Below are 14,609 nucleotides of genomic sequence, written 5' to 3' on the forward strand. Positions count from 1 at the left end.
GGGGAGGGGGAGGGGGGAGTTGGGGGGGAGGGGGGAAGTGAGTGGGGGGGTGGGGGAGAGGGTGAGGGGGAGTGGGTGGGGGGGTGGGGGAGAGGGCGGGGGGGAGAGGGCGAGGGGGGAGAGGGCGAGGGGGGAGAGGGGGATAGGCGAGGGGGGAGACCGCGGGGGGGTGCGGGGAGAGGGGGGCGGGGCAGGGGGGAGAGGGCGGGGGGGTGCGGGGAGAGGGGGGCGGGGCGGGGCGGGGGGGGGTGAGGGGGAGGGTCGCGGAGGAGGGGGGCCGGGGTGGAAGAGTGGGGGGCGGGGGGGGACAAGGGAGGGGGAGGAGGGGGTGTTGGAGGGATTGCGGGCAGGAGGGGGTGCGGGGGTTGTTGGGGGGTGGGGGTGGGATTGGGGGGAGGAGGGGGAAGGGCAGGGCAGGGGCAGGCGAGGAGGGTTGGGGGAGAGGGGTATGGGGCAGTGCGTGGGGTGGGCTGGGGGTGTGCGGGGTGTAGAGAGGGTAGGGGAGGGAGAGGATGTCAGCGAGGGGAGCGGGGGAGAGGGTGTTGGGGGAGTGTGAGGGGGAGGTTGGGGGGTGGAGAGGATGTTGGGGGGGAGGGGAGGCAGAGGGGGTAAGGGATGGGGGCTCGAGGGGCTGTCGGGGGTTGGGGGGAGAGGGTAGTGGGTGGAGGGGTGGGGAGCAGGTGAGAGGTGGGGAGCAGGTGAGAAGACCCTTTGGTCAGAGCTGGGTCACAACTTCACAAACCAATCAGCAACCTGAATGGATTTCACTTTGTGAACGCCTCCAGAACCAGCCTGTGTACAAATGGGCTCCCTTTGGTTGATCAAAACAGCGGCGTGAAGATGGCAGACAATGTGTTTCAGTAGCAGCAATTCCTTCCACAGTCCTTCATTCTAAAACAGCCCTTTTCTCATTTCACTTCACAATCACGAATAAAGTTCAAGAATGCTGCTTGGCCTGCTGTGTTCATCCAGTTCCACACTTTGTTATCTCGGCTTCTCCAGCATCTGCAGTTCCCATTATGTCTGATACCAGAAAACAATCATATTTTTACAATGGAAACACTTTTTAATCAAAGTAACAAGTGATACATTCTCTCTTCCCTGTTGAACCCTTTGACTCAGTTGATCACGTCATCTTCAACAGGGCATCTTCTCCATTGTCCAGGCCCAGAGGATTCTTAAGCGTAACTGGTGGTTATCTCGAAATATTATGTAATGGTTTCTTCTGAAGAATCTGTCTTTGACCTGCTTCTGTTTCTCATCTGCATGATGTCTTTCGATGACGATTCAAAGCTATGACACCGGATCTCACAAGTCTGCTGATGATTCTCTGCCCTTACTCCTTCATGCCCTCCTTTACTTCTGTTATCAGACCACACATCTGGCATCCACTTCTCGATGAGGCACAGTTTTCTGCAGTTTAATATGGCAAGACCAAAGCATTTTCTTCTCCTGCTACAAATTCTGTTGCATCAATGTTCTGTTCTCTGGCTACTATCTCGGGCAGATCCACCTCCCTTCACACCTCTTTCCCCCATCTCCACCTCCCTTCACACCTCTTTCCCCCATCTCCACCTCCCTTCACACATCCTTATCCTAATATTTTGCTTGTGTGTCATCTGATAAAACGAGAGGCAAAATGGCAACCTGCATTTCTTTACAGCCTCTCACACTGCAGGAGTCAGGCCCCAGTGAGCAGGAGAAATAAAGCGAGCTTTCTAAAGGACCCAGTGATGGGAATCAGTCTAAGTTCCACAACTGCACTTGACACTTTGGAGTTTGCAACATCCTCATTTCAGTTTCTGGAGCTCAGACTGCCAAAGGACCTATAGTTTGTTGTGTCCTTTTTATTCTTTATATGGTAAAAAATTACAAGTATTGACTGGAACTTAGGAGCATGCTGCAACATGATAAAGTTCTCTTGATTGGCCTCCTATCCACACAAAACTGGCTGAAAGGTTAAGACTTGAGAGAGTAGGGGAATTTATTTGTGTATGATTCTTTTGTGTGGATCTGTTTTCTTTTACACATGTCATTCATAATCATTTGACAAAAATTACAGCAGCAGGTATTAATGACTGGTGCAGTTGATGATTGTAGCACAGTGTATGTAAAGACTTAATGTTTTACTTTTTTTTATTTTTCAGGAGGATCCCACATTGGACCGGCACTTTAAAGGTCATCGTGACACTGTCACAAGTATTGACTTCAACGCTAACATGAAACAGTTAGGTAGGTTGCATTTCTTGAATAAGTATCAGTTTGTAATTTTTTTGGAGATCTATAAGATTAGGGAACCAGGTAGGTGTCCTTATGGAGAAGGCACACGGGACTTCGATAGCGCATGCTACCTTGAAGAAAAGATTTACAGCTCTATAGTACCTTTCATAGGCTGAGGCTTTTTCGCCAGTAAAATTCTTTTGAAGTGTAGTGTTGCGCTACAGGAGAAGTATTTCAACAACAGATAAAATGACATATTTTACTTGGTCAGAGTCGATCAAAATCTTCACTATTGAGCATAGAAATAACGTCCCAGAAAAGTTGTAAATTAGAAAATGTGAGGATGGGAAAGAACTCGAAAATAATTACGTTCATCTGGCGAGCTTTATTGAGTCCATTGCGCATACATTCTGTGTTGCTGCTTTTGTTTTAACATTGAGGAGGTGGTTCACTCTTACCTGGCTGCTGAAATCGCCTAATAATCACTTGTAATTGTTGTTGGATTGTCTGGTTTAATTTCTTTGGTGAGACAGACCACCTGTCATCGACCTAGGCACCAGAAACAAAACACATGCCTATATTCTCTGCAACATCCTCCATACTAATATGTAGGGGTTAGCACCAAAATTGAGAAAGCTGTTTTCCAGATTAATCAAGTAACAGTCCATGTGTATGACTGTATCCAGGACATTACCAAGTATGTTTAGTCTCAGCAGTGGGACAGGCCCAGCAGAAATGTGGCACATTGGCATGCAGTTGGGAAGGAGTTGCCCTGGTGGTCCTCGACATTAACTGCAGATTTAATGAAGTCTTACGGCATCAGGTCAAACAAGGGAAAGGAAATATCCTGCTGATTACCGTGACATGTGCTCCAGATCTTGCTGCACCCTTTTCCAATCTGTTCCAGTGCAGCTATAACACTGGTATCTCCTTGACGATACGGAAAATTGCCCAGGTTTGTCTTGTACACCAAAAGAAAGGACAAATTAAAACCTGCCAATCGTTGCCTCTTCAGTTTGTGCTCATTCATCAGTAAAGTGATGGAAGGTATCGTCAGCAATGTCAACCAGCAACACTTGCTTAGCAATAACCTGTTCACTGATCCCCAGTTTGGTTTCTACCAGAACCACTACCTTCTAACCTCATTACAGTCTTAGTTCGAACTTCGATAAAAGAGTTACATTCAAGAGGTTAGATGAATGTCTGCCTTTGACTGCAAGGCCACATTTGACTGAGTTTGGTATCAAGGATCCCTACTGGAGCCAGTAGGAATCAGGGAAAACACTTGATTAGTTAAAGCCAAAGCTGGCAGAAAGGAAGATCGTTGTGGTGTTGAACATCATTCATTTTGGTTCTAGAACATCTGTGTGGGGATTTTTTAAGGTAAGGGCAACAATCTTCAGGTCCTTCGTCAGTGATGTACCATCTAACATTAGGTCAAAGATGGAGATGTCCACTGATGACTACAAAAGTTCAATACCATTCACAATTCCTCATACCAAAGCAGTGTATATCCAATAGAACAAAACCTGGACAATATTCAGCTGTGGGTTGACGACTGGCAAGGATCATTCCACCACACACATTCTAAGGAATGACGATTTCCAACAAGAGAGGATCTAACCACTGTTCCTTCATATTGAACAGCTTTACCATCACTGAATTCTCCACTGTCAACATCCCGGGGGTTTCCATTGACCAAAAACTCATGTAGACAAGCAAAACAAGTACAGTGCCTACAAGAATATTTCTGGGGCTAAGAATCCTGCAGCAAGTAACTTGCTTCCTGATTCACTAACGTACCACTTACAAGGCACAAGACAGGAGTGTGATGGAATATGCCTCATTTGCCTAGACGAGTACAGCTCCAACAATACTCAAGAAGCTTGACACCATCCAGGACAAAACAGCCACTTCATTGACACCACTTCCATCAATGACACTGAGCAGCAGCAGTGTGAACCATCTACAGGATGTACTGCAGAAATCCACCAAGGCCTTTTAGACAGCACCTTTCAGATCCTTGACCACTTCCATTTTAAAGGATAGCACTGATTGCAGCGGCTCAAGAAGACAGGTCACCAACACTTTGTTGAGGGCAGCCAGGAATGGGAAATAACTGCTGGCCCAGCCAGTGACTCCCTCATACTATGAATGATTTTGTTTTAAAAATGGAGCACTGATTCATCTGCTACATGAAGGTGGAAGTCAGGGGGAGGTTTCATTTCTGCATGTTTGATTTGATACCGTGTGACCTCAGGTCCAGAGACAATATTGCTGTACTTGCTGATTGTATATCATTGCGTTACCACCTCTGGATCTGTCCTGCCATTGGGATAGAACATTTACAGGGATGGTGATGGAGGCGTTTGGCAATAAGGTGTGCTTTTGTAAGAAAACGAAGTCAGGCTGTTTTTTGGCTAATCTGTGGGGTCAGCTTTTAAGGTCCCCAGATGTTTGAGAGGAGGACTTTGTTACATTTAATGAGAGAGTATTCGCTGTTGTTTCTCCTTCCTGTACTGTCATTGGTGGCATCACCTTGTGTGAATGCAGATTCAAAATAATCCCTCAGAGCCTTCAACGTTGCCGTTCTGCCTCCACGATGAATTCCCATTTGTTCCAAAGTTGTTTCCACCCTTCCTTTCATGATCATTTTAGGAAAGCTGTGGTTTTCCCTTTTATATCATTTGCTATGCTTTCCTACTTCACTGTATTTTCCCCTCTCATTCTCTGTCTCAATTCCCCCTCATTTCCTGTCTCAAGCGGCACCTGTTCAGCAATAACCCGCTCAGTGACACCCAGTTCGGGTTCCACCAGGTCTGTTCAGCTCCTGACCTTTTTACAGCCTTGGTTCCAACATAGGCAAAAGAGCTGAATTCCAAAGGTGAGGTGAGAGTGACAGCCCTTGACATCAAGGCTGCATTCGATGGATTGCGACATCAAGGAACCCAAGGAAAACTGGATATCAGGGGCAAATTGTCTGGTGGTTGGAGTCATATCTGACACATAGGAAGATGATTGTGGTTGTTGGAGGTTAATTATCTCAGCTCCAGGACATCTCTGCGGGAGTTCTTCAGGGTAGTGTCCTCAGCCCAACCATCTTCAGCTGCTTCTTCAATGACCTTCCCTCCATCATAAGGTCAGAACTGAGGATGTACACCGATGACAGCGCAATGTTCAACACCATTCGTGACTCCTCAGATACTGAAGCGGTCTGTGTTCAAATTCAACAAGATCTGGGCAGTATCGAAGCTTGGGCTGACCAGTGGCAGGTGACATTTCTACCACACAAATGGTAGGCTATAACCATCACCAACAAGAGACTATCTAACCACTACTCCTTGACATTCAGTGGTGATACCATCACTGAATCCCCCCACAATCAACATCCTGGGGTTACCTTTGACCAAAAACTCAACTGGACACGTCACGTAAACAACAGTGGCTGCAAGAGCAGGTCAGAAACTCGGAATACTGCGGTGAGCAACTCACCTCCTGACTCCTCAAAGCCTGTCCACCATCTAAAAGGCACAGGTCAGGAGTGTGATGGAGTATTCCTCACTTCCCTGGATGAGTGCAGCCCCAAAAACACTGAAGAAGCTTGACACCCATCCAGGACAAAGCAGCCCGCTTGATTGACATGACATCCACAAGCATCCACTCTCTCCACACTGAAGCTCAATAGCAGCATGTGTCCTGCCTACAAGATGCACTGCAGAAAGTCACTAAAGATCCTCTGACAGCACCTTCCAAATCCACGACCACTTTCATTTAGAAGGACAAGGGAAGGACAGGGCCCTTTCCTTGCCCTCTCTATCTCAGTTTCGACGAATAGACTGCCTACTGCTATCCATTACAAACTCACTGACTCCTTTAGCTACCTTCACTACTACAGCTCTTCACACCCCACATCCTGCAAGGACTCTATCCCATTCTCCCAGTCTCTTCACCTACAGCACATATGTTCAGATGATGCCACCTTTCAAAACAATGCTGCTGACATGGCTTGCTTTTTCCATAATCGTGGTTTCCTCCAACCAGTGTAGTTGACAGGGCACTCAACTGCATCTGACCTATCACCTCTGCTTCTGCTCTTGCCCCTTCCCATCACTCAATGGCGTGATCGGGTCCTCCTTGTCCTCACTTTACTGCCCACCAGCCTCGTCATTCAAAGGATCATTCTCTGCCATTTCTGACGAACCAGCAGAATGCTACCACCAAACAAACCTTCTCCTCAGTCCACCGTCTGCATTCCCTCCAGGACGTGATTGACCCTGCGACCCCTCCCCACAGCACCTTCCCATGTAACCATAGAATGCACAACACTCGCCCCTTCACCTCCTCCTTGCTCACCATTCAGTATTTCAGGTGAAGCAACATTTCACCTGTACCTCCTCCGATCTTGTGTATTGCATTCGCTGCACCCAGTGTTGCCTAGTCTACATTGCAGAAACCAAATACAGATTGGGAGACTGCTTTGCAGAGCATCTCTGGTCTGTGCAGAAGCATGACCCTGACCTTCCCTTAGCTGGTCTTTTTAACACAGCATCCTTCTTGCGTGCCCACTTGTCTGTCATTATCACGGTACCAGCTGGAGGAACAAAATCTCATCTTTAGACTAGGCACTTTACAGCCTCTGGACTTAATATTGAGTTCAATGCCTTCAAATCGTGAACCAACTCCCATTCCTTCCTTTTTTAGCTTTACTTGTTACATTCTCTGTCGCCATTTCCTCTCTCCTCACCCTCCACCCCAGTGGGATTGTCTGTTCTTTCAAGTCTGGCTGTTAGCCACACCATTGTTCTGCCATTCTCATATTCTGATCACTTAACTATGAACATCTTTTCTCCCCCATCACTCGACACCCATCATCACCCTCCCCCCAACACTTTATTTCAGCTCTGGAGAGTCGTCTGGACTTGAAACGTTAGCTTGCTGTCTCTCTCCATGGATGCTGCCTGATTACTTTAATCTCTTCTGTCATCTTGGGAGCCCTGGCTTTGGATGTCTTTCCTTTAGCGTTCAGGAACTTGATAATCCTATTCACAACCTATCTCCTCCTTGAGGGCCTCTTGGTATTCATGACTGTTAGGCCTACCAATCATCATTTTCAGTCAAATGTGGGTTTGACCCTTTTGAGTTCACTGAAATTAGCCTGAAATAAAACAAGTTAGTTAAAATTAGTCAAAGTTAGTTCTGAATTCTGAGGAAGCGTCACTGGACCAAAAGCGTTAACTCTATTTTATCCCTTCACAGATGCTGCCAGACCTGCTGAGCTTTTCCAGCAACTTTATTTTTGTTCCAATATGTGTCTGTTGATTCCCTTGGTTTTTGTTGGCTCCCTGGGTTATGGTAACTGGGTTTGGCAGTGATGTTTTCACAATTAAACAGTTTGCTAACATTGTTTGGTGAGGCTTATGCATTCATAATGTCCAAAGAATCTTGTATGAATCAGTGTTATAAAATGGTGAAAGAATAGGAAGAAAGAAAGGTGGTGAGTGACAAGTTCTGCCAACTATTCCTAAACAGAATGAAGATATCCTGACCCAAACTCTAGGTATAAGACCAACTCCTGTTTCATGGCTGTTATTACACCAATCAAAATTGATAAATTTGAGACAGATAAGGCTAAATTTTCTAGTGTAATAGAAAATACAGCTGTGGGCAGTTACAGAATTTGATAGTTATATATTTGGTTTACAAATAGGGGAGCTCAGTAAAACATCTTTTAATGCCTAACTTAAATAAAGCAAAATGGAAACAGGTTGTATCCTAATTCAAAGCAAACATTAAAATATTGTTTTATTTTAACAGCAACTGGCTCATTGGATTCCTGCGTCATGATCTGGAATTTGAAACCACAGATGAGAGCCTATCGATTTGTCGGTCACAAAGATGCAGTCCTCTCAATTCAGTTCTCTCCCTCTGGTCATTTACTGGCTTCAGCATCTCGAGACAAAACAGTTCGCCTCTGGGTTCCCAGTGTGTAAGAAAGTTTTTTTGTACTTGTGATGTAAGATGGGTCACAACTATGTTGATACCTATTATTGCACTAGAATAGAAGATTTCAATTCAGCTTAGTCTCGCTTATTGCATGTCAGTTTTTATCTTCTTGGTAGCAAATAGGAAAGGTTGTGACACTTAAATTTTTCTAGTGTCTCACTTTGTTTTTCTTAAGTGGAAATAACATTTTTTCTGTTTAACTTGTCAAAGCGCATCATAATTTTGAACATTTCTGATATCTTTCAATTCTTCTTTGTTCTAATGGAACCATTTTCTTTGACATTTCCTTTTGACTTGAACTTTACATCATTGATAACCGATCATTGAATCTTTGCTACACCTTCTTCACAACCTTGATCTTGACATATTAAAAGACAGTCAAAAAGGTCAGTTATTTTAAATATGTCCTAATGAATGATTTGTATAGATTTTGGCATCATCTTTGTTTTTGGATGCTGTAAAATCCAGGGCCACATGTTTTCTTAAACTACTTTGAAACTTTGTCTTTCCACTTTGAGATTTGTCTATTTGAATTTTTATATATCACCTTGCTTTATTGTATATATCTTTTCCTTACTCTACCAACATGCCTCATCTTGTACTTCCCTAAGAAATTTCAGATGATAATTGACGACTCAATCTACTGACTTGTTTTCTGAAACTGTTTGCAGCTCTCTATGGTTGACCACATTCAAAATATCTATCTATTTGGCCTCCTGTCCCCATTCAAATGGGCCCCAACACTAACCACAAGATAACATTCATTAACTGCTGCTTTTTGAATAGGACAGGACACGAAACATACAGTTACTCTCCCTTTATTTCAGCATGCCTCCCTAAGCTTATTGTAAAGCCATACACGCAATATTAATGGCATTTCAAGGTGCAAGTGCAGAGGAGCGTGTACTCTGACCATTTCTGTAGTCAGTTAGCCAAAACTCTGTTGAGATGATTTATGAGAAGACTTTTATAAGGTTTTGGAGTCAGAGGGGTTTAGGAGATGGATTCCCAAACACTACAACCTATGTGGCTGCTTGCTTTGCTGCCACAACTTGAATGGAGGAGCAAGTAAATTGACGTGAATAAGAGTGAGATGAAAAGATCAAAGCATGAAGTAATAAAGAAAAATTAGGATCTATAAGTCAGAGTTCTGTCAGCCCTCAGGTGCCAGTTCATTCATACATCATATGGTTGTGGATGCTGATGGTCTTGCTTATGAAGTAGAGGACATTTTATGTTGAAATAATGTATTAAGACTGGCTGATGAAGTTCAGGAGGGAAATGGTTAAAGAAGGATGACGTTGTTGTCAGGAACCAAATGAAGAATTTCATTCTCCGAAATTTCTTCGGCTCTCTTTCTGATACCTTCGCATCCTCCCATAAAGTACGGAACAAAAACAGAAGTTGTTGGAAAAGCTCAATAGGCTTGGCAGCATCGGTGTATCTTTGCGTATCAAAGTTTAATGTTAAAAAGTTAAAAATCAGAATTAATGTTTCGTGTCTGGTGACCCTTTCTCAGAACCCCTTAAGTGTATCACCCATTTGTGGATGCAATTACTCCAGCCGAGGATAAGCTCATGTTCTACAAGAGTTAGGTTTATTGTCACATGTACCCAAATGAGGGCATGAAAAGCTTACAAAGTTGCCAGTTACAGTGCCATCTTAGGTACAAAGAGGATCTAAGGAATAAATCAGAAAAATAGGCAAATAAAAAGGTCAGCATTATGGTTCTTAAAGCAGACCATGCTGGGCCTTCACTCAAGTCAGTGTCAAACTGAACTCAACTCAATAGCCCATGGCCCTCCGAGTTTCTGAGACCAGGCTCTGGGTCTGCCGATGGCAGGAGTCCTCAATCTAGGCACCACCATTGTTGCTGCTGATGATCCTCAGACACCACTCTGGCTTCCCCATGATGTTAGAGGATGAAAGAAAAGAAAAAAGAAAAAGTTGGAAAAAGCGAGAGAGAGACAGACAGAGAAAAGGATGCGGTTGTCCTGGAGTGTGCGGGCTCAGAAGCCCTGGCACTCCCTGTCATTGCCGGCTCTACCATCTCAAGGAATGCCATGACGTCCTTTTGTATTACAGAGTTACAGAGTTATTCTGGTGCAGGAGGAGGCCATTCAGTCCATTGTGCCTGCACTGCCTCTTCAGACAAGCATCCCTACCTACTGCCAATCTGCTGCCTTTTCCTGCATATCATTTCTAGCCAAGTAATCGCCCATTGCCTTCTTCAATGCCTCAGTTAAACCTGTCTCTGCCACAGTTCCAGTGAATTCATACCCTGACAATTTGCTGTGTGAAATTAAAACAAAATTATGTCATTTCAAATCTGTGCCCTCTCATTCTTGTTCCTTTTATGAATGGGAACAGCTTTTCCTTCTAACCTGTTCATGTTTTTGAAAACGCCTATCAAATCTCCATTCAGCTGCTTTCTCTTTGAGAACAGTTTTAACTTTTTCAATTTATTTTTGTAGCTGAAGTGTCTCATTTGTAGAACCATTCTTGTAAAAAAAACTTCCACACTTTCTCCAATGCATACTCATTTTTCCTAGAATGTAGCATTAACTACTGTAACACTACTGCAGGTGAGGTGTGATAAGTGTCTTGTACAAGTTCAACATCAGCCCCCCTCCCTTACCTCTTACATTCACTTCTTTTCCCCATTAATAAAGCTGGGGACATTGGAAGCTTTAATAATAAAATGTGAGGCTGGATGAACACAGCAGGCCAAGCAGCATCTCAGGAGCACAAAAGCTGACGTTTCGGGCCTAGACCCTTGGCCTGCTGTGTTCATCCAGCCTCACGTTTTATTATCTTGGATTCTCCAGCATCTGCAGTTCCCATTATCTCTGACATTGGAAGCTTTAACTGCTCTCTGTCTGTCCCGCAATCTTCAATGATAGGTGCGTATATATACCCATTTAGAATTGTACCCGCTATTGTCTCAGAGATAGGGCCTTCCTCGATCTCTTAATCTCCAGTTGCCGTTGTGACATCAATCACCTCAACCTTTTCACCCATCTCACCCACTCCAACCTCTGCCCCACAGAACGTGTGTAGCCCTCCATTCCAACCGTAACATCATTATAAAACCTGCGGACAAGGGAGCCACAGTTGTGGTATGGCGCGCTGACCTCTACATTGCTGAGGCCAGGCGGCAAGTCCCTGACACCACCTCCTAATGCCCCCTTGATCATGACATCACCCCTGACCACCAAAACATCATCTCCCAAACCATCCATAACCTCATCACCTCAAGTGATCTCCCACCCACTGCCTCAAACCTCATTGTTCCTTCACCCCGCACCGCCCGTTTCCATCTCCTTCCCAAAATCCATAAATCCAACTGCCCTGGTCGACCCATTGTCTCTGCCTGCTCCTGCCCCATGGAACCTATCTCCACTAACCTCAACTTCATTTTCCCCCCCTGGCCCAGGAATTCCCGACCTATGTCTGTGACACTTCCCACCTCCTCCGAAACTTCCGATTCCCTGGCCTTCAACACCTCATCTTCACCATGGACATCCAGTCCCTATATACTTGCATTTCCCATACAGATGGCCTAAAAGTCCTCCGCTTCTTCCTCTCCCCCAGGCCCAACTAGTCCCCCTTCACCGACACCCTTATCCGCCTAACCAAACTCATCCTTACTCTTAACAACTTCTCCTTCAACCCCACCTACTTCCTACAGACAAAGAGGATGGCCATGGGTACTCACTTGGGCCCAACTATGCCTGCCTCTTCATGGGATATGTGGGACAGTCCCTCTTCTGCAGCTGTACTGGCACTATCCCCTACCTCTTTCTCTGTTACATGGTTGACTGTATCGGTGTCGCCTTGTGCTCCCATGAGGAGCTCGAATAGTTCATCACCTTTGCTAATGCCTTCCATTCCAACCTTAAGTTCACCTGGACCTTCTCTGGTACCTCTTTCTCCTTTCTGGACCCCTCTGTCTCCATCTCTGGTAACCACCTGAAAACTGATATCTATTTCAAGCCTGTCGACTCCCACTGCTACCCAGAATACACCTCCTCTTACCCACCTTCCTGCAAAAATACCGTGCCCTGTTCCCAATTCCTTCGCCTCTGCTGCACCTGCTCCCAAGATGAAGCATTCCACTCACGGACATCCCAAATGTCCTTGTTTTTCAAGAACCGCGACTTCCCCTCCACAGTGATCGACAACCCCCTCGACTGCATCCCTTGCGTTCCCTACACCTCAGTCCTCACACCCCCTCCCTACAATAACAGCAAAGACAGAATTCCCCTTGTCCTCATGTATCACTCCATCAACCTCCGGATTCAACGCATCATTCTCCGCCACTTCCGCCACCTGCAATCTGACTTCACTACCAAGGATATAGAACATAGAACATAGAATATTACAGCACAGTACAGGCCCTTTGGCCCTCGATGTTGTGCCCACCTGTCATACCAATCTGAAGCCCATCTAACCTACACTATTCCATGTACGTCCATATGCTTGTCCAATGACGACTTAAATATACTTAAAGTTGGCAAATCTACTACCGTTGCAGGCAAAGCGTTCCATTCCCTTACTACTCTCTGAGTAAAGCAACTACCTCTGACATCTGTCCTATATCTTTCACCTCTCAATTTAAAGCTATGCCCCCTCGTGCTCACCGTCACCATCCTAGGAAAAAGGCTCTCCCTATCCACCCTATCTAACCCTCTGATTATCTTATATGTTTCAATTAAGTCAGCTCTCAACCTTCTCGCTAACGAAAACAGCCTCAAGTCCCTCAGCCTTTCCTCGTAGGACCTTCTCTCCATACCAGGCAACATCCTAGTAAATCTCCTCTGCACCCTTTCCAAAGCCTCCACATCCTTCTTATAATGCGGTGACCTGAACTGTACGCAATACTCCAAGTGTGGCCGCACCAGAGTTTTGTACAGCTGCAGCATAACCTCATGGTTCCGGAATTTGATCCCTCTATTAATAAAAGCTAAAACACTGTATGCCGCCTTAACAACCCTGTCAACCTGGGTGGCAACTTTCAGGATCTGTGTACATGGACATCGAGATCTCGCTGCTCATCTAGACTACCAAGAATCTTACCATTAGCCCAGTACTTTGCATTCTGGTTACTCCTACCAAAGTGCATCACCTCATACTTATCTGCATTAAACTCCATTTGCCACCTCTCAGCCCAGCTCTGCAGCTTATCCATGTCTCTCTGTAACCCACAACATCCTTCGTCACTATCCACAACTCCACCGACCTTAGTGTCGTCTGCAAATTTACTAACCCATCCTTCTATGCCCTCATCCAGGTCATTTATAAAAATGACGAACAGCAGTGGACCCAATACCGACCCTTGCGGTACACCATTAGTAACTGGACTCAAGGATGAACATTTCCCATCAACCACCACCCTCTGTCTTCTTTCAGCAAGCCAATTTCTGATCCAAACTGCTATATCTCCCACAATCCCATTCCTCTGCATTTTGTACAATAGCCTATTGTGGGGAACCTTATCGAACACCTTGCTGAAATCCATATACACCACGTCAACCGGTTTACTCTCATCTACCTGTTTGGTCACCTTCTCAAAGAACTCAATAAGGTTTGTGAGGCACGACCTTCCCTTCACAAAACCGTGTTGACTATCCCTAATCAAATTATTCTTTTCTCAATGATTATCAATCCTATCTCTTATAATCTTTGCCAACACTTTACCAACAACTGAAGTAAGGCTGACTAGTCTATAATTACCAGGGTTGCCTCGACTCCCCTTCTTGAACAGGGGAACCACATTTGTTATCCTCCAGTCTTCTGGCACTATTCCTGTAGACAATGACGAGTTAAAGATTAATGCCAAAGGTTCGGCAATCTCCTTCCTGGCTTCCTAGAGGATCCTAGGATAAATCCCATCTGGCCCAGGGGACTTATCTATCTTCACACTCTGTAGGATTTCTAATACCTCCTCCTTGTGAAGCTCAATCCCACCTAGCCTAGTAGCCTGTATCTCAGTATCCTCCTCGACAACATTGTCGTTTTCTAGAGTGAATACTGTCGAAAAATATTCATTTAGTGCTTCCCCTGTGTCCTCTGACTCCACACACAACTTCCCACTACTGTCCTTGATTGGCTCTAATCTTACTCTCATCATTCTTTTATTCCTTAAATACCTATAGAAAGCCTTAGGGTTTACCCTGACCCTATCCGCCAACAGCTTCTCATGTCTCCTCCTGGCTCTTCTGAGCTCTCTCTTTAGGTCTTTCCTGGCTACCTTGTAACTCTCAAGCACCCTAACTGAGCCTTCACATCTCATCCTAACATAAGCCTTCTTCTTCCTCTTGACCAGAGATTCCATTTCCTTCGTAAACCACGGCTCCTGCTCTCTACAGCTTCCTCCCTGCCTG

At 45.3% G+C, this 14,609-nt stretch overlaps 1 protein-coding gene across 3 annotated transcripts in view; it reads left to right on the plus strand.

Annotated features, from left to right (window-relative positions):
- LOC125460144 (POC1 centriolar protein homolog A-like) overlaps window positions 1-14,609 on the plus strand; it is a 136,175-nt gene that overhangs the window by 10,318 nt on the left and 111,248 nt on the right. For all 3 annotated transcript variants that reach the window (XM_059649643.1, XM_048547270.1, XM_059649644.1), the window contains exons 2-3: window positions 2,148-2,232; window positions 8,035-8,206. In XM_059649643.1, coding sequence (XP_059505626.1) covers window positions 2,148-2,232; window positions 8,035-8,206 — 257 coding nt within the window. The remainder of the gene's footprint in view (window positions 1-2,147; window positions 2,233-8,034; window positions 8,207-14,609) is intronic.

This window comes from Stegostoma tigrinum, chromosome 11 (assembly GCF_030684315.1).
Source record: "Stegostoma tigrinum isolate sSteTig4 chromosome 11, sSteTig4.hap1, whole genome shotgun sequence".
NCBI classification, from domain to species: Eukaryota; Metazoa; Chordata; class Chondrichthyes; order Orectolobiformes; family Stegostomatidae; genus Stegostoma; species Stegostoma tigrinum.